Here is a 26,272-nt window from a genome sequence, read left to right on the forward strand (position 1 = left end):
CTGGAGGAACATCAACTGATATTTTACTTTGGGAGTTTACAGCCTAATGGCCTGAATATTGACTTCACCAGCTTCCCCACTCTCCTACCCTCACCCTCACCACCACCACCACCACCTCTTCACCCCCACCCCTACCCCCACATCTCCCCAGTACCTCTCCCCTCCGCGCCCAGCTTCGCCACCAGCCCTACCACCACTCCCCTCCACCCAGCTTCCCCACTCTGCTACCAGTACCTCTCCCCTCCACCCAGCTTCACGCCCCACCCCGGACCTGGTGACGGTTAAACCGGAAGTTGTAGGAGGGGGCGGGTCTCCCTGTGTTGACGCCAGCCGCGGGGGGGGGCGGGGTTAATTGGCGCGAGGCTGGAACCGGGAGCGAGCGGGAGAAATGAGCAGGTGAGGCGGGGGGAGGGGGACTGGGACCGGGCGAGAGACCCCCTCCCGGTGTCGGGGACAGAGAGACCCCTCCCCCCCAACCAACGGACATCGGGAATAGAGAGACCCCCCCCCCAACCCCGGGGATAGAGAGACCCCCCCCCCCAACCCCGGGGATAGAGAGAGACCCCCCCCAACCGACACCGGGGATAGAGAGACCCCCCCCAACCCTCAACCGACACCGGGGATAGAGAGACCCCCCCCCAACCCTCAACCGACACCGGGGATAGAGAGACCCCCCCCAACCCTCAACCGACACCGGGGATAGAGAGACCCCCCCCCAACCCCCAACCGACATCGGGAATAGAGAGACCCCCCCCCCAACCCCGGGGATAGAGAGAGACCCCCCCCAACCGACACCGGGGATAGAGAGACCCCCCCCAACCCTCAACCGACATCGGGGATAGAGAGACCCCCCCCAACCCCCCCCCAACCCCGGGGATAGAGAGAGACCCCCCCCAACCGACACCGGGGATAGAGAGACCCCCCCCCAACCCTCAACCGACATCGGGGATAGAGAGACCCCCCCCCAACCCCCAACCGACATCGGGGATAGAGAGACCCCCCCCAACCCTCAACCGACACCGGGGATAGAGAGACCCCCCCCAACCCCCAACCGACATCGGGGATAGAGAGACCCCCCCCCCAACCCCGGGGATAGAGAGACCCCCCCCAACCCCCAACCGACATCGGGGATAGAGAGACCCCCCCCAACCCTCAACCGACACCGGGGATAGAGAGACCCCCCCCAACCCTCAACCGACACCGGGGATAGAGAGACCCCCCCCCAACCCCGGGGATAGAGAGAGACCCCCCCCAACCCCCAACCGACATCGGGGATAGAGAGACCCCCCCCAACCCCCAACCGACATCGGGGATAGAGAGACCCCCCCCAACTGACACCGGGGATGGAGAGACTCCCCCAACCAACGGACACCAGGGATAGAGAGACCCCCCCCCCAACCAACGGACACCAGGGATAGAGACCCCCCACCCCCAACCGACACCAGGGATAGAGATCCCCCACCCCCAACCGACACCGGGGATAGAAAGACCCCCCCCCCCAACCAACTGACACAGGAGATAGAGAGACACCCCAACCGACCGACACCGGGGATGGAGAGACCCCCCCCAACCAACGAACACCAGGGATAGAGAGACCCCCCACCCCAACCGACACCGGGGATAGAAAGACCCCCCCCCCCAACCAACTGACACCGGAGATAGAGACCCCCCCCCCAACCAACTGACACAGGGGATAGAGAGACCCCCCCAACCGACCGACACCGGGGATAGAGACCCCCTCCCCAACCAACCGACACCGAGGATAGAGAGACCCCCCCACCCGACGGACACCGGGGATAGAGAGACCCCTCCCCCAGCCGACACCAGGGATAGAGAGACCCCCCCCCCCCAACCAACGGACACCGGGGATAGAGAGACTCCACCCCCAACCGACACCGGGGATAGAAAGAACCCCCAACCAACTGACACAGGAGATAGAGAGACACCCCAACCGACCGACACCGGGGATAGAGAGACCCCCCCCCCCCAACCGACCGACCGACCGACCGACACCGGGGATAGAGAGACCCCCCCCCCCAACCAACGAACACCGGGGATAGAGAGACCCCTCCCAACCAACCGGCACCGGGGATAGAGAGACCCCCCCCCCCCAACCAACCGACATGGGGGATGGAGAGACCCCCCCAACCGACACTGGGGATAGAGAGAGAACCCCCCCTCCCAACCGACACCAGGGATGGAAAGACCCCCCTCTCCAGGCGACACCGGGGATAGAGAGAGACCCCCGCAACCGACCCCGGGGATGGACAGACCCCCCTCCCCCCCCAAACCGACCCCGGGGATGGAGAACCCCCCCTACCAACCAACACCGGGGATAGAGAGAGACCCCCCCCCAACCGACACTGGCGATGGAGAGAGACCCCCCCCTCCCAACCGACACCGGGGATAGAGAGAGAGAGAGACCCCCCCAACTGACACCAGGGATAGAGTGAGACCCCCCCCCCCCAACCGACACCGGGGATGGTGAGACCCACTCCCAACCAGCCAACACCGGGGACAGACGGAGACCCCCCAACCAGCCGACACCGGGGATAGAGAGAGCCCTCCCCCTCAACCGACACCGGGGATAGGGAAACCCCCCCCCCCCCCCAAACCAGCTGACACCAGGGATAGAGAGACCCCTCCCCCAGCCGATACCGGGGATAGAGAGACACCTCCCAACCAACCGACACCGGGGATAGAGAGAACCCCCCCAACCGACTGATACCGGGGATAGAGAGACCCCCCCCCCCCCAACCGATACCAGGGATGGAAAGACCCCTCTCCCCAGGCGACACCGGGGATGGAGAGAGACCCCATCCAAGCGACACCGGGGATAGAGAGAGACCCCCGCAACCGACCCCGGGGATGGACAGACCCCCCCCCCCCCCCCCCCAACCAACTGACCCTGGGGATGGAGAACCCCGCCCCCCCCCCCCAACCAACACCGGGGATAGAGAGAGACCCACCCCCCCAACCGACACCAGGGACAGAGAGAGACCCCCCCAACCGACACCGGGGATAGAGAGAGAGAGAGAGAGAGAGACCCCTCCAACCGACACCAGGGATAGAGTGAGACTCCTCCCCCCCACCCCCAACCAGCCGACACCGGGGATGGTGAGACCCACCCCCAACCAGCCGACACCGGGGATAGAGAGACCCCCCCCAACCAACTGACACTGGGGATAGAGAGAGCCCCCCCCCCCCCCTCAACTGACACCAGGGATAGGGAGACCCCACCCAAAACCAGCTGACACCAGGGATAGAGAGACCCCTCCCCCAACCGACACCGGGGTAGAGAGACCCCCCCCCCCCCCCAACCGACACCAGGGATAGAGAGAACCCCACAACCAGCCAACACCAGGGATAGAGAGAGACCCCCCCCAACAGACACCAGGGACAGAGAGACTCTCTCCCCCCCCCCCCACCAAACCAGCCGACACTGGGGATAGAGAGACCCCTCCCCCAGCTGACACCGGGGATAGAGAGACCCCCCCCAACCCACCGACACCGGGGATAGAGAGAGACCCTCCCCCCAACCCACACCAGGGATAGAGAGTGACATCCGGCCCCCCCCCCCGACACTGGGGAATAGAGAGACTCCCGCCCTCCTCCCACGCTGGGGATCGAGAGACACCCCTCTCCACCGACACTGGGGATAGTGAGATCCCCCCCCCCCACCGACAGTGGGTTAGAGCGACCCCCCCCCCCTCCACCGACAGCGGGGATAGAGCGACCCCCCTCCACCGACAGCGGGGATAGAGCGATCCCCCGCCTCCACCGACAGCGGGGATAGAGCGACTGGGGACTACACTGGGGGATAAAGATGCCCCCCTCAACACCGGGATAGAAAGACCTCCTGTCACCCACTCACCAGGGGATAGTGAACCCATACCACATCCCAGCTGGGGGTAAACTGAGATAGAGACCCCCGGGGATGATAAACTGGGAGAGACACCCCCTTCTGGTGGAGAATAGACCAGGATAGAGATCCCTTTTCCTGGGATGAACCAGGATAGAAGCTCCCCTCCTTGAGGGATAAACTGGAGATAGTAACCACCCCTCCACCCTGACCATTGGGATAAACCAGGATAGACTCACCCTGTTCAGGACCCGGTCGGGGGGGCACAGAATAAGTCAGGAAAAAGACCCCATTAATCCAAGGACGGGGATAAACCTGTATAGCAACCTCCTCTGAGTAAGGTGATGAACTGAGATATGGCCCCCACCACCCCCCAAGGAGGATAATCAGGACAGGAATCCCCTTTCCAAGGATTCAACCAGGATAGGAACCCCTTTGGGGTGTGGAATACAGAGGGGTGGGATGGACCAGCATGGAGGTTGATGAGAGCCTGGGGGCACCGTGATGGGTGCGGAACTGAGAGGAAAGGAAACAGTGGGGAATAGACTAGGATTAGTGAGGAGGGTGGTGCATACAAACCGGCTGAGAGAGGGGTGGGGGAAACGGGTTATTAGGAGGGGTGGGTGAGCATAGGGGAGTAGAAAGAATAGGGGTTTGGAATGTTGGGACAGACTGGGAGATGGTGTATAATGGGGGTGAGTATGGGGCAGTTTGTGATGGAGTGGGGAGTGACTGGGGGTGTTTGGAGAAGGTTGACTGAAACCAGAGAAAATAAAGAGGTTGGGGTGAGGAGTGAGAGACTGTCTGTTCAGACTCTGTTTTGGAGGAAGTTAGAAAAGTGGGGATTGGGATGAGCGTGCAGTGGGGGAACCATTGGGTGTGGGGGTGGGGGGGGGCGCAATGCTAACTGAGGTGGGAAATGGGACGTGGGTGAATTTGGGAGATTGAAGGGACTGTGAAAGAGAGTGGCTGAGGTGGTGAGTCTGGGACAGCAGAGGTAGCAACTACACCCCCATCCCCCAACGTCTAGCAACAGAATGATTTGGCCAGGAACTGATAACTCTGGTCTCTTATGTCACCCCGTTTTTTGCCCCCCTTCTTCACCTCTGCATGTTCCTCACATGCTGTCAATTTGTCTTTCTTTTCCTCTCCTTCAACAGTTTTTGGTTTGAGCGTACAGGCTCTAGTGACGGTCTCCCTTGTGCTAGTATCCACTGTTGTTTTCCTGAAACATGCTTTCCACTTTGAGAAGTTCTGGCATGTTTCACTTCATTAAGGCAATATAAATGCAAGTTGTTGATTTTTGTGCAGTGTTGGGTGATGAGCAGGATGCTTTTGATTCTGAGTTGCTCCCAGGCTTGCTTGTGGTTTAATCTCCCTGTTACAATTTTAATTTAAAAACAATGTCTTGAGGATGAGCTTTCAGAGTAATGTTTGTATTCTACTTCTTGTATTTACAGCATTTGCAAGCCTTGAACAAAGCTATGTTTCTGTTTAAAGTATTATGCTTTTAGTTTTAACCATCCTAATCAAGTTTCACATTGTGAACAGCAGTTCACAATGATTCTTTTATATTAATTCTTTCTTCAGCACTAGTTGAAGTATGCACCACCTGAAATTGCTTGGTGACCTGTTTCTATGGCTTTCATTGACTGCCAAGATTTGAATACAGGATCCAATGATGATTTTTAACCATCTGTCTTCAATTTAATGGGAGGGTGAGCAGAATTGATCTTAACGCATATGGTGATTACAGTTTGCATTACCATGTGGCAATTGAAGACATTGAGAACACTTAAGGAAGCAGCACGCACTGAAGGTAAAGCCTCTGATGAAGGGTCTAGGCCCGAAACGTCAGCTTTTGTGCTCCTGAGATGCTGCTTGGCCTGCTGTGTTCATCCAGCTCCACACTTTTTGTTATCTTGGAGAAAAAGGAGTGATTTGGAATTTGCATAATCCCTGATTTGGTCATGTAATAAGCTGAATGACTGCTATTGACAGTGTGACTTAAACTTTCAGGTGATGGTGTTTCAACGTATCAGTGACCATTGTTCTTCTAGGTGTTTGAGATTGTGTGTGTGTGTGTGTGTGTGTGTGTGTGTGTGTGTGTATATATATGGGAATGTGCATCATGAAGGTGGTTGGATGTAGTGCAAATAAATTGGGCTGCTGTATCCTGGATGGTGTCAAGCTTCGCAAATGTGGTTGAAGCTGTGCAAGTGGACAGCACTTCTCTGCCTTTTGGATGGTGGTGGAGAAGTCAGGAGGTGAGGTACTTGCTGCCGAGCTCCCAGCTTCTCACCTGCTCGTGTAGCCACTGTATTTATGTGACTTGTTGAGTTAAATTTCTTGCAAAGGTGGAGAATTTAGCAATTGTAATGACAAGTAATGTGATGGGGTCCGTCATATTATAGATTGCATTTATGTTGCTAATGATATTAGTTTTAAGGGATAAAGGGCAGAAGTGAGTATCTTGTGTTAGGACACCCATAGTTAATAGTGAATCGGACTTGGGGAGAGAGGAGTTGCTCTTATAAATCAGGGGTATAAAGAAATGTAAGATAACAAAGTGTGGAGCTAGATGAACACAGCAGGCCAAGCAGCATCTTAGGAGCGCAAAAGCTGACGTTTAGGGCCTAGACCCTTCATCAGAAGAGGGGGATGGGGAGAGGGTTCTGAAATAAATGGGGGGTGGGGAGGCGGATTGAAGGTGGATAGAGGAGAAGGTAGGTGGAGAGGAGACCGACAAGTTCAAGGGGCGGGGATGGAGCCTGGAGAGGTGAGTATAAAGGAATGTGTTCCTTAAGTGCATCATGCATTAGTTCCTCCACCTTTTGTGTATCACTAATGCTGTCGGTGACTGCTGAGCTCTGTTCTGTTATACTTTCTCTTCTCGTGGTCCCCCACCCCGTGAGGAAACTGCTTGCATTTTGTCAGCACATCTTCGTGGCTAACGTTTGTGCAGGAAAAAAATTGGTCTGGATTATTTGTCACTAGGATTCCAGCTAAGCATAATATGTGTGAAATGTACTTACTTTGTCCACTTGATCTGAGACATTTTGAGCTGTGTTGCACTGGTGTTGTGGGGTACATTTTAGGGTAGTGTGTTAAGTTACACAAGAAGTATTGATTTAATTTTCCCTTTACAGTGTATGGTAAGTAATGTAATTATAGCTCCAGTTCTACAGAAAGACCTACAAACACATGTTAGTATTTAATAAAAGATTGAAAACTGATGATCATGTGGTATAGATGGTTTAATCAGTTCAGGCTTGCGTTTTATTCTGCACTCTTCCTTGTGCAATCTGTGGTTGGCAAGTCAAAATGATTTATCAATTCTACTTGTGTATAAAGTGCTGGAGAAACTCAGCAGGTTTGACAGCATCTGTGTAGAGAGAAACGATGTTAATGTTTGAAATCTAATAGGACTGTTCTTCTGTGCATTCTGAAAAATTGAAGGACTTGAAACTTCAACAACTGTATTCCTCTCTTTCCAGATGCTACAGATACACAGGTCTGTATTATTTTTATTTCGGATCTCCAGCATCTGCAGTACTTTGCTGTTATTTGAGGAACTTTTTTGTTCTTTTCCACCTTCTCGTTGCGACCTTTTTTTATTTGGCTTTGTAATGACCCTTTTCCATTTTAGGCAATATTCTGCTCATTTCCCCCTTGGATCATTTAGGTTGTAGGCTATAGAAACTGACTGTATGGCCCAGCTAGTCCAAGCTGGTGTCTGTGCTTCACTCAAGCCTTATCCCAACTTTTCTTGCCCAAATATAGTATCAAAACCCTTTGTTCCCCTTTCCTTGAATACTTGCCTGGCTTTCCTAAATGCATCTATACTGTTCAATTCATTCCCTCTTGTAGTGAATTTGACATTCTTTGGGTGAAGTTTTTTTTTCTGTGAGGAATGCCAAGATACCATTTACTAATTATTCTCCCTGTTGTGTTCCATTCCAATTTATTTCTAAATTTTAATTTGCCTCTTCCCAGTAATACATTCCTTGACTTTGTATTATTTGTAAGGAGAAGTTGTGTAAACTGTGGAGCTGGAGGAAATCAGCAGGCCAGGCAGCACCAGAGGAGCAGGAAAACTGACGTTTCGGGTCTGGGTCTGAAACGTCAGCTTTCCTGCTCCTCTGCTGCCTGGCCTGCTGTGTTCCTCCAGCTCCACACCTTGTTATCTCAGACTCCAGCATCGGCAGTTCCGACGATCTCCTGGAGGTAAACTGTGTTTGTTTTATCATGGGATGTAGGCACGACTGGCAAGGTCAGTACTTGCTGCCCACTTCAATTGCTCTTCAACTCTGACATACTAGGGCTATTTTGGAGAGCATTTTGAGTAAGCCATTTGGCTTTCAGGTGCATTTAGAGCAGACAGAGTAGAGATGGCAGATTTCCTTCAACAGTGATGATTAGTGAGCAAGATGGATCATCTGCCTTGTATTCTAGATTTATTAGTTGCATTTAAATTCAACCATCTGCTGTGATGTGATTTCAGCACATGTGCCCAGAGCAATAGCCTGGGTCTCTGGATTACTAGTTCAGTGGCTTTGTTGCTGCCCTACCATCTTTACCTAGGCCTCAGCTTGATGAATCTGTTCAATTTTGGACAGCACATGCTAAAGAGGATGTCAGGGCCCTCCAAAGCATGTTTTTAATGAGCAATAATTGAGCCTCTGTTAAACCTCATTGACTACAAAATTGCCACTGCCCAGAGATTTACTGAAAGTATCATCAAGGATGAGAGACTTCAGGAGACCCTAGAGAGGTTGGGAGTTGTAGTAGAGGTGTTCACCCCTTAGAAAGGGTTTTGTTAGAGTATATTGATGGAAACTGTTTCCAGTGGTTGGAGGGTCTATAACTAGAGAACACAGGTTTTAAGGGGTCTGTTCAAAGAACAATAAGGGAGGTGAGAATTGTTTTTTATTTCAGTGAATTCTGACCTAGAATGTGCTACTTGTAAAGATGGTGGGAGTAGATTCAGTAATGACTTGCAAAAGGAAATTGAATAAATATTTGTGGAGAAAATTTGTCGGAAAGAGCAGGGGAGGGGGCCTGGGGGATAAATGGCATTACACTGGTGACTCAATAGTAAGATGCATTGAAAGGTGCACATCTTGTAGATGCTGCCTAAAGTCTCTACAAAAAAAAAGGCTTGGTTACATGCAAGTCCAAACACCCTTTGACTAGTAGGGAAGTTTTTATTACTGCTAACCAACCTCTCTGGCTCTGAAAATTAACGTCTGTGTGGGGGTGGGGTTGTGGTATTCTGATTTCCTCAGTTTTTAATTACTGTAAGAGATTTGAGAAGAAAAATATTTTAAGACATTATTTCAGCTTTTTGCTTCTATCTGCTTTAAGCACTCATCGTTTTCCCCCATTTCATTTTATAACTTTGAACAGGGTAATTTATTGAATTCTAATTTACACTTGGTTTGTTCCTGTGCTGCTTATTAATTAAACTTTAGTGTAATTTGTTAAAGCAATATACAGTTATCAGCCCTGTAACACAGGCCCTAAATGCGTTGTGTGAAATGCTGTACTTTTGGGTCGATGACTGACTGTAAACTTTTATGTGGGCACACGTAAGTCTAAAGAGTGATTGACCCAGTTAATGCACTGTTTGGCAAAACAAATGCATTATTGCTCAGCTGTAAGTGTGTGGATCAGATTAGCATAAAATAAACCAATTTCTGGGGCTTAACATGTGGCCTCTTCCTGATCATTGTTGATTAACAGTTTCCTAACCGACATAACAAAGGTAGATAAACAAGGACATGCCCATGTCCTCAGCAAGCTCATCTCCAAATTTGCATTTCCTGTTAGGAATCAATTTTGATCTGTAGTTATTTGAATTAAAATCTTACTGTTTCAGTTTGAAGGCCAAAAGAAGTGTTAAGCTAGCAAGTTGTGCTTTTCTTACAATTGAACTATTATCTGCACACGCAGACACTCAGTCTCTGAGTTCATAAATCTAGCTAAGATTGTAAGTAGATTAATGCAATTCTGCAACAATGCCCTTCACCTTGTTGTGGTTTTTTGTTGTAGGCAAGTGTGTTGGTTTGACTGACTTATTAGGTTTCTTTCCATGTCATGCTTCCGGTATATAACCAGCAAATTTTAGCGTCCGTGGTGTAAAATCAGTCAGTGAGCAGTGAAAATGTTAGTCGAACGGTAATTCTCTCACAGCAATCTCTTTCCATGGAATCCTGCTTTGTGCACTCTGGTAGTATGTTGCTATGGTGATAGGGAACAAGATACGGAGCTGCCTGTTTTCATTGTGCTGTTGAAAGGCGAACACTTTGAACATTTAATGATCATATCTGCTGTGAATTTCTAGTTAGAAAAGAACACTTTTTATTTGGAAATAGGCCTTTGATGCCTATTTACTATTTGCACTAACTTTAAATGAACAAATCTGGAGGAGAGAATGCACCACTGTAACATGATGAGCCATTCAGAGTGTTAAAAGGTTAATTAATTACAAATTACGTCTCCATCCCCCATCTCATTTGATTTGGAATGCTTAAATGTTTAAAGGTTATGCAAATATGACACCATCTTAGAATTGCAAACTAAGATTTTGACCTCACATTTTTGTATTATTTTAGATCTGGAGACTTTGGATAGTGGAACTAATTGCAGTACTGTTTTTTAAATAAACTTTCTGATAAAGGGTCTAGGCCCGAAACGTCAGCTTTTGTGCTCCCAAGATGCTGCTTGGCCTGCTGTGTTCATCCAGCTCCACACTTTGTTAATGACCAGTGAGTTTGACCGGTGTAGCAGGAGAACACATTTTCATCCTGGCTGTTGTTTTTTGTTCTTGTGTGTGAGAGAGACTTATTGCATGTAATTAGACAGCACTTCCTCCATGCAGTACCATGTTACTCCTGTGTGTGTGTGTGTAGATTAGCTGTGCCATTTTCGAAAGAAAAGTGACTTTGTTCTGAAAATGGCCATTTTGTGTAACGGAAGGCTTCAATTGTTGCAGCTGGTCACAGATTTTCTTTTTCCATTTCTTGTGATGTTACACCAGGAATTTCTAAATGTACAGAGCACAGCAGCTTTACTTGTATGCCTTGTATGTCTGCCAAATTCAAATGTGTAGTGAAGGAAACTGAACAAATGCCTGTTATTTAAAAACAAAACAGGTCTGTAATTAAAAGCAGATGGTTTTTGATTCATTTTTGATTGCAACAACAACTTATATTCTGATTGCGCCCTTAACAAAATAAAACACCCCAAGGCAATTCATGGGAGGGTTACCAAACAGAAATAACACTGAGCCACGTATGGAAATATTTGGTCAGGTGGTCAAAAGCTTGGTCCACGAAATAGGTTTTGAGGAGTGTCTTAAAGGACCCACATGAAATAGCATAGCAGAGAGGTGTTAGAACATAGAACATAGAACATAGAACAGTACAGCACAGAACAGGCCCTTCAGCCCACAATGTTGTGCCGACCATTGATCCTCATGGATGCACCCTCAAATTTCTGTGACCATATGCATGTCCAGCAGTCTCTTAAATGACCCCAATGACCTTGCTTCCACAACTGCTGCTGGCAACGCATTCCATGCTCTCTCAACTCTCTGCGTAAAGAACCTGCCTCTGACATCCCCTCTATACTTTCCACCAACCAGCTTAAAACTATGACCCCTCGTGCTAGCCATTTCTGCCCTGGGAAATAGTCTCTGGCTATCGACTCTATCTATGCCTCTCATTATCTTGTATTGTAGGTGTTGGCAGGGAGTCCCAGAGTTTGGGGCCTAAGGAACTGATGACGTGACCCATAATGGTGGGGCAGTTATAATGGGGGTTGCTGCACCCACATCTTGGATCATTTTGTCTGGAGAATATTACAGAGATAGGGAGGGCAAGGCGACAGAAGTATTTGCAAATTTCAAAAATCAATTTGTGTCTTGACCAGGATTTGATGTTGGTAGCAGAGATGGTTAATAGGTGAACGGGACTTGGTACAAGTTAAGTCGTGTACTTAGAATTACTAGAGGATGCAGTTCCATCTTTCCTAATCAACTTGAAATTTATCTACTTCAAATAAATAGAGAATTTAACTGTTTAATTATTACCTAAATATAATTCTATCCCCTCTCTTCCAGCTCACCTGCACCAAGGATTGTTTATAATGGGAAGCGAAACAATGGACCTCGCTCTCCGACTAACACTGCCCCACAGGAGATTTATACTCCAGCACATGAAGAAAATGTCAGATTTATACATGAAGGTACATTGAGATTGATGTAAAGAAAAAGGACATCTCAAAGTGCTTTACAACCAATAAAGTACTTTTGATGTGTAGTTGCCGTTGTAATGTAGGAAACACAGCAGCCAATATGCACATAGGTACCCACAAACAACAATAATAAGATCATGTTTGTTTGTGCTATTGATTGAAGGATACATTTTCCTAAAATAATGCAGTGGGATGGCACCTCCAAAGTATAACAGTCCCTCAGTATTGGCTCTGGAGTGTTAACTTTGATATTTGCACTTTAGACTTGGTGTTGGTCTGGAGCTCTCAACCTCCTGAATCAGGCACTAATGTATTACTAACCATTCATATTATTATTAGTGAGATGATCTGTATCTTGACATGAAGTTATGATTTTGTTTACCTTGCTCCTCCCACCCTTTTTCACCTACGTGCTGCTCCTTGGCAACATAACACAAAATCACAGCTTAGCTCAACCTTATCAATATCTCTACCAATTCTTCCACTGGATTGGATGAGCAGAAATTCCCTCTGATTAGTAGGAAGGTCAAAGCCACTGCCTTCAGTCTTCACTACTCCATTGCTCATCTCCCCCGCCCTCACCTCCTCACCCCCTCACCACCCCCCCCCCCCAAAAAAAAAAACCTAAGGTTGATCCTGAAGTGGACACCTAACTACATATTTGCATCACAACTAAGCTTGCTTACTTCCACCTCTGTAACAGTATTTGCTTCAGACTTGTTCCTACTTCAGCTCACCTGCTGAAAGCCTTATCCATTCCTTAGTTACCCTTAGACTTGACTATTGCAAAGCTGTCCTGGCTGGTGTCCAGCATTCTACCCTGCATTAAGCTGAGGTCACCCAAAACTGTTGTCCATTTCTTAACTCTCATCAAGCCCTGTTAACCTATCACCCTGTACTTGTTGCCCTCATTGGCTTCTGGTTAGGCTTCTGAGGTGCTGGTGTTAGACTGGGGTGGACAAAGTCAAAAGTTATGCAACACCAAGTTATAGTCCAGTGGCTTTATTTAAAATCACAAGCCTGCGGAGAGCTACTCCTTCATCAACTACGCTCTTTGAAGGAGCAATGCTGCAAAAGCTAGTGATTTCAGTAAACCTGTTGGACTATGACCTGGCATTGTTTGACCTCTGACTCCCTAATTTTGGCCTCTTGAACACCCTGAATTTTAACTGCTCCACCATGGATGGCAGTGCTTTTGAATTCTGAAATCAATGTCTTTGAAACTCTGAATTTACCTCCTTACAGCTCTTCGCCTTTCTACCCCTCTCTCCTTTTTAAGATGCTCCTTACAATCGCTGTATTTTCTGCAGCTTTTGGCCAATTGCCATGATAGGCTCAGTATTAAGTTTTGCTTTGGGCCATTTTATTATGTTAAAGGCATATATTTCGTACCACAAATTGTTTCTTTAAGCTTCAAAAGGAAAGTACCCTGTGCATTAATCTCAATTGTCAAATATCATAAGATGTTTCAAAACTTCACATTAATCTACCAAGAGGGTGCCAGTGACTCTCCATGTTGTAGTGTAGTTGCAGTTTTGATGTTGGATGTACAGGGGGTTCTGATATAATGCGATAGTTCTGTTTTCATGGATCTCCCATCATAAGAAAATAGCACAACAGCCGCACCATTTAAACTAATGGGGTCGGAATTGTGTTATAGTCAATACTGGTAAGGAAAGTTTGTGTCTAAGTTCTTCAACCGCGTTAAAGTGACTTTGCGTTGAAGAAACACGTGTTGCAGCAGAACCAACTGTATGGTATAATTTGGTTCCTGCCCTGGATCATGTTCTTTTTAATTCCTTCTAAGTCCATGAGCAACAAAATCTGAGTTTAACCTTACCATTGCAACTAGCACCCAGATTATTAACCCATGTAAATACGCAAGTTTTCTACTTAAAAACAAAATTTGGGCTTCTGATGTGACTTGTGTGAGAAATAGTATCCCTGTCCTGGCATGAGGTGGTGTTAAACTGCATATTGAAATTTTTTGTTGAGGTGCAGCAAAGTCATAAAACCATTATTTTCGAAAAGCAGCTTTGAACAATAGTTCCCACTGGAGATAAAAAGGAGCGCAGGGTGTGTCTACCATTATCCCACAAGAGGGGAAAATGAGGGTTGGATCTAATTATTAAGAATGTAGTAGTTGCCTGCGCCTCCCTTCTCTCTGTCATTGTGTATTCAAGTTAAAAGGACTGGGAGGGAGATTTCCTTGTTATCTTCTAATCTAAATATTTTAGTACACAAATCTCTAGATGAAGTGGACAACCTTGTTCACTTGAGTATCATAAGTATAAGTTAATAGTTCAACATTAGATCTTATTTTATCAGACAAAATATATACCTTAATATGTTTCAGAATTTGTTCTCAGCCATCTGGTAATGACAGACCACTCTCCCTGTGACTTCCTTGTCCGCCCCACACTTCCCTCCAACCCCACCACACCTGGCACCTTCCCCTGCAACCGCAGGAAGTGCTACACTTGCCCCCACACCTCCTCCCTCACCCCCGTCCCAGGCCCCAAGATGACCTTCCATATTAAGCAGATGTTCACCTGCACATCAGCCAATGTGGTATACTGCATCCATTGTACCCGGTGTGGCTTCCTCTACATTGGGGAAACCAAGCGGAGGCTTGGGGACCACTTTGCAGAACACCTCCACTCGGTTCGCAATAAACAACTGCACCTCCCATTCGCTAACCATTTTAACTCCCCCTCCCATTCCTCAGACGACATGTCCATCATGGGCCTCCTGCAGTCCCACAATGATGCCACCCGAAGGTTGCAGGAACAGCAACACATATTCCACTTGGGAACCCTGCAGCCCAATGGTATCAATGCGGACTTCACAAGCTTCAAAATCTCCCCTCCCCCCACTGCATCCCAAAACCAGCCCAGTTCTTCCCCTCCCCCCACTGCATCCCAAAACCAGCCCAGCCTGTCTCTGCTTCCCTAACCTGTTCTTCCTCTCACCCATCCCTTCCTCCCACCTCAAGCCGCACCTCCATTTCCTACCGACTACCTCATCCCACCTCCTTGACCTGTCCGTCTTCCCTGGACTGACCTATCCCCTCCCCACCTATACTCTCCTCTCCACCTATCTTCTTTTCTCTCCATCTTCAGTCCGTCTCCCCCCTCTCCCTATTTATTCCAGTTCCCTCTCCCCATCCCCCTCTCTGGTGAAGGGTCTCGGCCCGAAACGTCAGCTTTTGTGCTCCTAAGATGCTGCTTGGCCTGCTGTGTTCATCCAGCTCCACACTTTGGTATCTTGGTAATGATAGTAGTTCCCTGTCATATTGGAGGCGTTTAGGTTCCAACCAATACTGACATACACATCATTTTCTCAATGGGGTACAGTGTGCTTTTGTTCTTGGATATTTTGATTAAAAAATTACTGGCATTTGAGTAAAATGTAAGCTTTTCATTTTTAATAGAGAGAATTAATATTAATTTATTGCTGAGATTCTGCATTGGTAGAATCCTTCCTTTAAAATCATGCTGTGGTTTCATCAACAATTGACAATAAGAGCTAACAGCTGGTACCTATGCTTTAATCTGCTAATGTCTTCTTTTGTTCCAAGCTTAACACAAAGCATTTGGCAATTTGCATATGAAATCATGAAACATATCAAGTTATGTGTTGATGTATTAATGCTTAAAAAAGAGTTTCTCCTACAGAGCTCTTTTTTATCTCGGGAATTCAAATGAAATATGCTTTGTGACACTTATTTGAATTATCTACTATTCATCAGCTGTTGTGTTCCAAGGTGTCTGCTTGGACTTTGAATAACTTCTGAGCTTGTAATGCACTGTCACAGCCGTATAATCTTACAGAGAACCCTACGTATTTACATTGCCTGGACTCGTCTAAAGTCCTTAGGGTGTTGATCACTTGTAAGTTTTGATGCTTTCTTGACAAGGTATCTTTGGCTTTGGAGCATCTTGTGCCGGCACAGTTAATGCATTTTAGCTTGACAGACGTACAGCTCCATTTCTCTTAGTTTTTTTGTATGCTGCTATTGAATAAAGATTAGTTAATAATAGACTTGAAGTATGGAGCTGGGCCCCTGCTTCCCAACAGTGGGAATGCTCCACTTTGTGTAGCAGCTGGCAGTTACGGCTTCTCAGTTCATATCATAGGGTTTCAGTTATTACCCAGTGCGGAAAGTTAAACTTTGCCAATGGGGCAGCTTTCCTGTTTGAAATTGTAGACTCAGTATTGTGGTGTTGCAGGATCCAACTGGACTGCTCCATTAAAATAAAAACCCTACATTCGTGGTTTTCATAATTTGCATCTTGACTATCTTTTTAGCTAAGGCATTCTTTTAATGACATCTTTGGCTTGTAACCATAGGATGAAGTAAGGCCACAAATCATTTTTCACTCCGATTTGAGACAAAAACGGTTGTAAAAGCTGGTCTGTGGTTAGATCTCTATTTAGAAATAAAATCACTGTTCTTGTAGTTAGTAATGTTTAAATCTACAAAGCTAGTATGGTTAGATAGCGAGGGCAGAGAGGCAAAAAATCAATACTTTTTGGTGCTTGTAAAATTATTTTGGAAAACTTGTTGCTGTGAATTTGACCTAAAAGCTCTTGTTCATCTTTTTGACACTAGGAAAATCAAGCTGAAGGGAGGGAGGAGGGAGAGTGGGTGGATAAAGTTTTTACCAAAGGCTGTTTTCTGTCTTACTCCAGCCTGATGTCTGATTCTGGTTTGCAGCTTGGCAGTGTGTGGAACAGGAACTGAGGAGCCAGATGTCCGGAAACGAACGAGGCCCTGTCCAGTATGTAGAGAAGAATCCAAATCCAAATCTGAACAGTGAGTAATGGATGGTTGAGGAGGGGTGTGGGAGTTCAGAGGGTAAATCTGATCATGTAATTTGGAAGTTTTGTTTTTGCCATAGGAATTTTGAGATTAACCAATTTTCAGAAAATGTTTAATGCCTCCCCTTTCGAGCATAATAAGTTAAAAAGAAGGTGTTTCAGTAATGCTTTGCAATACAGTGCACCAAAAATTATGAAAATTAATTTCAAATCAGGGATTGTAAATATAAGACAATCACTGATAAATTCAGTAGGATGTTCTGAACAAATTACTTCGCCCAGAGCCATAAGGAGCAGCTGAGGTGAATTGTGTAAATAGGTTTTGAGGGAAAGCTAGAAAAACGTACAAAGTATCAAGGCAAAAAAAGACAATCTTACAAAGATGAAATAAAGTGAGAGAAGGCTGTTGTGGGGCAGAAACACTTAGGGATTAATTAGACAGAATGCCCTGTTTCTGTATTATGAGTACTCTGCAATGTAAGTACCTAGATTCTGAATTCATACTCCTCGTCTTGGATCCTTTTGGAGAACAGGTAACCTACTGTGGCTCTTCACAACTACCCAAGTTTCTGTTAGTGGATATAGAGAAAATGTTTCCTCTTGCCAAGCAATCTAATAGAATTCAAAAGGAACTTTTTTCACCAAAAAGTGGTGAGAATGTGGAACATACATTCGCAGAAAGTGGTTGATGTAAATAGTGTAGCTGGTTTGAGGGGAGTTTAGACAAGGGAGAAAGGAATAGCAGGTTACAATGGTGGAAGATGGGATGAGATTCAAATGGACCGTAAACACCAGCATGGGTTAGTTGGGCTGAATGGCCTATTTCTGTGCTGCACATCCAATGTGAAGCCTTGTTGAACACTGCAGCCCAATGTAGTGAAAGATTGCTATTGGCTTCAAGCTGTGCTGTTTCTTCTATTAACAGATAATTGTTTAAATACACATGACTGAAATTTATTTGAGAGAAACTTTGAGCTCAGGTAAAACTCTCAGATCCAATACAGTGTTGAGCTGGAGGAACACAGCAAGTCGGGCAACATCAGAGGAGCTGGAGAGCTGATGTTTCGGATTGGGACTGGCCTCAATCTGAAACGTAGATTGTCTTGCTATGTCCGTCCAGCTCCACACTGTATTGTCTCTGACTCCAGCATCTGCAGTTCCTGCTACTTCTGAGTGACTTAAAACTCTCTGATTATAAACCATAATCGCTATCTTCAATATTCATCAATCCTTGTGTATTAGCTACATGGAATGGAGTTGGATCCAAGATAAAACATCTAGCAATAACAATTGAATTGAGTTTTGTTTTGTGCCACACTTGCTTGACAAAGACATTGTTGAGTAACCAACTTGGAAACTCCGGATGAATGAAATTAATCATCTTTGGCTTCAGACAGTCCTGAAAACAAATTCTCTGAAGGGTGGAGTGGCCCTAGCTGTAAACTCTTAACTCTTCTTCTGCTAAAGAGCTGTGCATTTGCGCTAGTTCAACCTGGCAGTATGTCCACACGTTGGTGGGTAGACAGTGGATTTCTCAAAAATTTGGTTTGGAGCCTTTAAAGATGTCTTCTAAAGGCAAAAGGAAGAATTGTGGATTGAACTTGGAAATAAATACTATGCTGGAATTATACTGCAGCTCACTTAGCTTCTGAGAGTAAGGGCAGATTATGATGAGCAGTGCACATCTGAAAGATTATATAATCAGTTCCAGCTATTTATACAGTCGTTTGGTGACCCACATAGTTCTAACAGTTTACTGTTTTATTTCTAGAAGTATCACACCTGTGTATCTTAAAGAAACATAGATTAAGGAATCTTATTTTTCAGGTTTTTTGAACTATCTAGTCCATCGATGGGTCAACTTGTTGCTGCACCTTTTGCTATTTTACTTGCAAATAATTTTACTGCTGTGTAGAAACGTTGCAGTGGAATTTTAGCCCTGACAATGTGCAATTGGATTCTGTTAGTATTGTTCGAAACCCACGTTCTCATGATAACAAGCTTCTTGTTTTTGTTGTGCAGTAAGCCTTATATTTACAAATGGTATTCAGCACTGTGGCCTCACACTTGCACTGCTTTTAGTTTCATTCCCCAAATTAGTGAATGCTTGGTTTTCGACTACTGCAGTCCAGCCATTTGATAAAAACAAGGCAATTTTTAAAGTAGTACAGTAGGCGTTTATCATTCAATTGGTGTATTGCTGTAGATCTTCTAATCAGATCCAATTTCATTTTTCCCCTTGTTTAGATATAGGGCAGAGAGAAGATGAATCTAACAGTAGATAAACTGAATTCTTTCTTTGACCAGCTTCAAGTGTGCATTTTGAGCAGTCTACAAGACTGCAGAGATGATGAAGAAGACATGACCATTCAAAGATCTGAATTTGAAACTAAAAGCCTTAGCCCCAACTCTTCCAGTATGGGGAGAGATCTCTGACTCAACTTGCATCGCTGTTGCACCTCAGGACCCAGAAGAAATCATGTCATACACACATTCATGTTACTTTACATGGGAAGTTTAAGCTTCTAATTTCAGGCTTTATGCTGATCACACTCAGGCTGTTTGTACAGCTGGATTTTGTACATGTCTACCGAAAGCTTCCCCAAGCAGCTGGTAAAGCCTGTTCAGGAGCAAATGAGCTGGAGTGTCAAAGCATCCCAGCACCTGCAGCAACATTCAGCCCCCGTGCCAGCAATTGTCACCACCCCTGCTTGCTAGCCCCTGCAGTAACCCTCACAACACACAACGCTCATTCTTTCCACCACCACCATCCATAATCCTCTCCTGAACTCACCTGCTGGAATCCCTGACTCCTGTCTGGCTGATGGCAAAAGTGCCGACATGTTTTGGAGGGGTGGTGGGTGGGGTTGGGGGGAGCGGATTGAGGCAGGGAGAGACTAACATTGTCAGGGGCTTTTGGAACAAAGGGCAATAAACACTGCTGGAGAGGTTGAGTGAGGGAACTCATCAGTGTCCTTTGCTGGGCATGGATATAGTTTGGGGAGCGAACGTTATTGGGAATGTAAGAAAGGGGGAACAAACACTGGGAGGTTAAGTAAGGGAGAAGAAAACTGCTGGGGGTTAATGGAGGGGTGATGAATGCGTTTGGGCTGGAGTGGACAAGGTTGAAGATCATACAACACCAGATTATAGTCCAACAGGTTTATTTGAAAACACAAGCTTTTGGAATCTCTCTCCTTTAGGTGTCAGTGGGAGACGTGACATCAGACACAGAATTTATAAGCAAAAGATCAAAGGGTCATAGAACCAATGTGAATGTGTTGAACAAACCGAAGATAGCCACAGGCTGTAGTGTAGTGGTGTTGTCACTGGACTAATAATCCAAAGGCTCACGTAATGATCTGGGGACCCAGGTAATGTTCTGGATACGCAGGTTTGAATTCTACCATGGTAGGTGGCAACATTTCAAGTTTTTATTTAAAAATCTGTGATTAAAAGTCCATGGATGGCCAATGAACCATTGTCATTTCTTGTAATAATCCATCTCCTTCACTAATGCTCCTTATTGAAGGAAATCTGCCATTTTTACCTGTCTAGCCCAAGCATGACTTTAGCCCCTCAACTATCTGGTTGACTCTTCACTGTTCTCTAAATTACCTAGCAAATCCGTAAAATATTTCACGAAAGAATGAAACTGAAGAGATCACCTGGCTCTGATGTAGGCATCGGAATTGACAAAGGCATCGTATGCCTTGTCAACCCTGCGATGTCTTCCTTACTAACATATTGGGGTGGGTAGAAATAGGAAAGCTGTCTGAGTATTTGAGCAACAGCCTAATCTGGTCTATAAAGCCCTACTTCATGAGTATGGCTGTGGCTGTGTCCCAGCTGATGACACCCACCGTTCCACGACAGGGCTGTCCCAGCAAAGGTGGCTGAACAGTGGTTCCAACGCAATCTACAATTCATGGCCTGCATATCCCCAGTCTCCCATTACCAGCAAGCCAGGGGATCAATCCTGGCTCAATGAAGAGTGCAGGATGGCATGCTAGGAACAACACCAGGCATACCTAAAAACTGCAGTGACAATTTATATGCCAAACAGCATAAGCAGCAAGTGATAGACAGAGCTAAGGGCTTCCACAATCACTGCAATCCTGCTACATCCAATGTTCGATGATAGTGAACATATAAACTGTTGGCTGGAGGAAAAGACTGCACAATTATCCACATCCTCAGTGATGTAGAAAGTTCAGCATATCAGTCAAAAGACTAGGCTAAAGAAGTCCCAGTAATCTTCAGCCAGCAGTGCCAAGTAGATAATCCAAATGGGCATCCTCCAGAGACCTCCAGCATCACAAATGCCAGCTTTCAGCCAATTTGATTCAGTCTACAGAATATCAAGAAACAGTAGTGATTGCACTGGATTCTGCGAAGCCTGTGGGGCCCTGACAACCTCCTGACAATGGTACTAAAGACTTGTACTTCAGAACTTGCCCCTCCCCTAGCCAAACTGTTAGAACACAATTACAACACTGGCATCGACTTGATATTATATAAAAAAGTTGCCTGAGTATATCCTGTACATAAAAAGCAGAATGAATCCAACTGGGCCAATTACCAACTCATTGGTCTTGATCATCAGTAAAGCAGTGGAAGTTGTCATCAGCACTGCTAACCAGGAACACTTGCTGAGCAATAATCAACTTAGTGACACTCAGTTTGGGATCTGCCAGGGGCACTTGGCTTCTGACCTCATTATTGCCGCGATTCTAGCATGGACAAAAGAGTGAAACTCCGGAGGTGGTTGAGAGTGACTGCCCTGGGCATCAAGGCTGTATTTGACCAAGTGAGACATCAAGGAGCCCCAGCAAAATTGAAGTCATTGGGAATCGGGGAGAAAACACTCTGCCATTTGGAGTCACACCTACCACATATGGGTGTGGTTTTTTGAAGTCCATCAGCTGCAGGATATCTCTGCTGGCGTTCCTCAGGGTAGTGTCCTAAGCCTAATCATTTTCAGCTGCTTCATCAGTGACCTTCCCTCCATCATAAGGTCAGAAGTGGGGATGTTCATTGAGGTTGTAATTTTCGGTACCTCCGATATTGAAGCGATTCATGTCCAAATGCAGCAAGACTTGGAAAATATCCAGGCTTGGGCTGAAAAGTGGCGAGTAACATTTGGACCACTCAAGTATCATTCAGTGACCATCTCCAACAAGAGAAAATGTAATCATCATCTGTTGATATTCAGTACCATTAATATTCCTGAACCCTTCGCTGTCAGTGTTCTGTGGGTTACTCCTGACCAGAAACTGAACATATAAATACTGCTGCTACAAAAGCACGTCAGAGGTTAGGAATCTTGCAGTGAGTAACTCACCACCTGTCCCCGCAATCCAACACCCCCATGCCCACTCCAAAACCTGTCCATCATCACAAGACAGTAGTGTGATGGAGTCCTCCCCAGTTGCCTGGATGAGTAGAACTCCAAAAACACTTGAGAGGCTTGACAATATCCGGGCAAAGTGGTCTGCCTGATAGGTGCCACATCCACAATACGCACTCCCTCCATCATCAGTGCAAGGTAGCAGCATTGCGGGCCATCTACAGGATACACTGCATTAACATAATAAAGTTCCTTAGATAGTACGTTCCAAACCTACAACAACTGCTCTTTAGAAGGACAGAGGGCTGCAGATACATCCAAGGGAAAAGACAACTAACGTTAACTCTATCTATATCGCTCCTTATCTCATAAACTTCTATCAGGTTGCCTATCAACCTCTACACTCCAGTGTAAAAAAGTCCCAGCCTATTCAGCCTTTCTTTGTAACTCAAACCTTCCATACCTGGCAACATCCTGGTAAATCTCTTTTGAACCCTCTCCAGCTTGACAATAGCCTTCCCATAACTTGGAAGTATGTTGCTGTTCCTTCAGTGTTGCTGGATCAAAATGCTAGAACTCCCTCCCCAAGAGCAGTGTGGCTGTACTTGCACACAATGGACTGCAGTGATTCAAGGAATCAGCTGACCACCTCAATGGTATCCTGGGGTGGGCAGTGAACACTGACCCAGCCAATGAAGCCCACATTCCCATAGATGGTTTCTAAAAAGGGTCTGACAGCTTGTCTCCTAATTTTGTCCCAGCATTAGAAGCTACAAATGGTTGAACAGGCTGAATGAAATGCAGCTTAAATGTTGGACATACCCTTTCAAATACTGACCTGTAGATCTGGGCCATTATTTAGGTTTTATGTTGCATTGCTGTGACAAATGTGGAAAAAAATTAACCAAACTATCCAAAGTCCCCAGACTGACAAACTCAGATTAAATGAAAACACTCAGCAGTTTTCAGGTTTGTTGGGAAATATATCTTAGCCTTAGGGAGTGCAACATAGTTTTACAAAAATGATACCCGGACTTCAGGGGTTAATTTGAGTAAAGATTATACAGATTTGGCCTTTATCTCTAGAACTTAAGAAGGTTAAGGCGTGATCTGATTGAAGTCTCCCAAGGTAATAACAGGAACATGCGTGGTAGGTAAAGATAAACTATTTCCACATGTTGGGGATTCTAGAACTAGGGAGCATAGTCTGAGAATTATAGCCAGACTGTTCAGGAGTGTTATTAGGAAGCACTTGTACATTCAAAGGGTGGGAGATATTTGGAACTCTCTTCCACAAACAGCAGTGGGTGCTGGATCAGCTGTCAGTTTTAAATCTGAGATAGATTTTTATTAAGCAAAGATATTAAGGGATATGGGCCAAAGGTAGGTATATGGAGTTAGGAATCAGCTCAGCCATGGTCTCACTGAATGATAGAACAGACTCAAGTGGCTGAATGGCCTATTCCTGTTCCTATATTCCCATGCATTTTTAATCATTCTGCTGAGTTATGTTATGGTACATCTCTACAGAAGCTGGGACTTGAACCTAGGTTCATGACTCAAAGATAAAAGTCAGAAGTCACACGACACCAGGTTATAGTCTGACAGGCTTTTTTTTTGAAATCCCAAGTTTATGGACTGCGGCTCCTTCGTCACGTGGTACATCACCTGACGAAGGAGTGAGACTCCAAAAACTTATGATTTCAAATAAACCTGTTGGACTATAACCTTTATGTTGTGTGACTTCTGACTTTGTCCACCCCAGTCCAACTCCGGCACCTTTACATTGTGACCCATTTTTGGTATCCCCAGAAAGTCTGTCATCCATGCACTAACCAGGCCCCAGTCTCCTTTGTGTCTGAGATCAAACAAGATCAGGTGTTTTCAGGCCAGTATGGCCATTTCTGTGTTCCTGTATGTTCCTATGTACTTTAAAAAAAACTTTATTATGAGCAAATTGTCTTCAATCAATGGCAGTTAGGCGATTTGAATTGCTCACATAACTCTCTGTAACTTAACTTTTACCCTTTTAAATTCCCCTCTCTCACATACAGATGGACTCACAAAGACAACCAAAATAGGAATATTAAAGCTGGGAAAAAAATCAGGGAAAACAGTTTGACAGCACCAGGCTAGACCACATAATCAGTTTCTCTTCCTTTCAATTCTTTTCACCTGTTCGCTGATGGGTTGAGGCTGTTCGCACAGCAGTGTTTTCTTTCATTGGAAAATAATTTTTCCTTTTGCTGTCTTTAAGGGCTTGTCATTCATCCCTCAACAGGGGAATTGTGAAAAAAATTGAGTGGAAGATAGTTGGCTGTTACTGGAAACTTTTTGTAGCTCCACATGGGGGTTAGAGTTTTTATGCTTTCTGTTTGCAGGCTAAGTGGTTCTCACTGCGCTAGCTTCATACAAGTCACATGGTCAGGAGTCAATCAGAACTCTGTCAAGCACTTTTCCCTCCGTTCAGATCTATCAGTTCTGCGGTGTCTGGTTCTACTCTCACTGTTCCAGTAAAATGACAACATGACATGCAGCTCTTGTGCCCCTGTAAACATGATTGTTAAAAGTGCAGCTATCTCTTTACAGTTGTCTTGGTTTAAAGCAATGCCTTCTTTTATAGCCCACAATGGAATTAAAGATGTGATCTTTATGCCATACACACGCTGCCAGTATTGGTTAGGCACTAAGTCTACATATTTGCTTTTCAGATTTCACACCCGTGGACTTGAGTGATTTAAAGAAGAGGAGCATGTCAGATGCTAAGAAGTCTTAAGGGTTCTGCATTGGTTGGGTTTGATCTTTCCTTCAACATCCTCAGGAGCTTCCTTTTGAAGTTTGTTTTCTTTGATCTCTGGCTTGGAGAGGAATCTGGAGCCTACCCACTTTCTTCCACGAGAATGGATGTCTTGTCAGTTACCTTTAACTGACCTGAGGATGCATGCAGTTGGCATGTGTTTAAAAAAAAACTTGAGTTTGTAGATGGTGCTAATTTTAACTGATTTATTTGTCATCTGTTTCTTCTCCATTTTTGTCAAGAGCTGTGCTCCATTTGACATGTTACGGCCACAATTCAGACTTCATGGTGTCCTGAGGAGTACGAGATGCCCTCGGGGGGGGCATTGGTTAGAAACCCTTCACACTGGGCACCGATTATAAGTTTTGTCCATCATTTGTTTGGCATTGGCTGGCAGTTGTTCAGATGATGTTCAGAAAGATTGTGATTGGGGTGGGGGCTGGAGACTGGGGCAGGAAGTAGCTTATTGAGTGAAGCAGAAACCTCCGTGACCAAGATTTGTTTGTTTAAAAATGCCGCTTGCATAGCTAGAGGTTGAGAATGGATTTGGTGAAGCATTCTGTTCGACTTGCACTGAATGGAGCCAGTACTAACGTGGGGAACGCACAGCCTGTGTTAAATGGCTATGCTTAAAGCAGTGAACTGTGTGATGGGATCAAAAATTGTTTTCTGCAGACAGACTATAAGCTTGAGTCATTTTAGGTTTGTATTCCAGAGGTTGCTTTCAAATGAGTCTTTAACTATTTTTAAAATGAAAAGTTTGGGGGGGGGAGGGGGGGCAGGGGGTGTAAGGGAGGGGGGAGGGGCTTTAAGAATAATTTTGTTTTATTTTTTAAATTTTGTATTTCTACATTCCTGTTTTCTCCACAGTATATGATGAACATTGTCAGGCTGGGTGAGTGAGAACGTAGGCTGGTCAGCAGATTTTATTGTCTGGTCATCGCTGCCTCCCACTGTAGCCTGGTGCTTTATGCTCTTCAGTCACAAAGTGGCAGACCTCATACTGAATACCACTGGGGAATTTGAGTATCCATTATTGTGGGGACCATGAATCTATCACTCTTTCCAATGGGCAGTTGGCACTTGACTGGTTAGAAACGCAGGAGTCATCCAGCTTTCTGAACAGTGGGTAACTCTCACTCTTAGGGTGCAAGTCTTTTTGTCAGAATCTAAGCTTCCA

The 26,272-nt window shown here is 45.7% G+C and overlaps 1 protein-coding gene and 1 non-coding gene across 4 annotated transcripts; one reads left to right on the forward strand and one right to left on the reverse strand.

The window, feature by feature from the left end:
* Nucleotides 1–321: 321 nt before the first annotated feature.
* On the forward strand, nt 322–25,851 carry mcrip1 (MAPK regulated corepressor interacting protein 1). Of its 3 annotated transcripts, none has more exons than XM_048554750.2 (4): nt 322–396; nt 11,988–12,112; nt 16,842–16,940; nt 25,007–25,851. In XM_048554750.2, exons 1-4 carry the CDS (start codon nt 389–391, stop codon nt 25,069–25,071), a joined length of 297 nt encoding a protein of 98 aa, XP_048410707.1. In that variant the 5' UTR covers nt 322–388; the 3' UTR covers nt 25,072–25,851. The 3 variants fall into 3 exon arrangements, with proteins under 3 accessions (XP_048410707.1, XP_048410705.1, XP_048410706.1); XM_048554748.2 differs by lacking the exon at nt 322–396 and adding an exon at nt 5,871–6,129; XM_048554749.2 differs by lacking the exon at nt 322–396 and adding an exon at nt 7,330–7,376.
* LOC125463893 (U4 spliceosomal RNA) lies at nt 8,453–8,587 on the reverse strand. The gene has a single exon (XR_007249931.1). It is a non-coding gene; the product is annotated as a U4 spliceosomal RNA (small nuclear RNA).
* Nucleotides 25,852–26,272: the final 421 nt, after the last annotated feature.

The sequence above is a fragment of the Stegostoma tigrinum genome, chromosome 22, assembly GCF_030684315.1.
Source record: "Stegostoma tigrinum isolate sSteTig4 chromosome 22, sSteTig4.hap1, whole genome shotgun sequence".
Taxonomy (NCBI): Eukaryota; Metazoa; Chordata; class Chondrichthyes; order Orectolobiformes; family Stegostomatidae; genus Stegostoma; species Stegostoma tigrinum.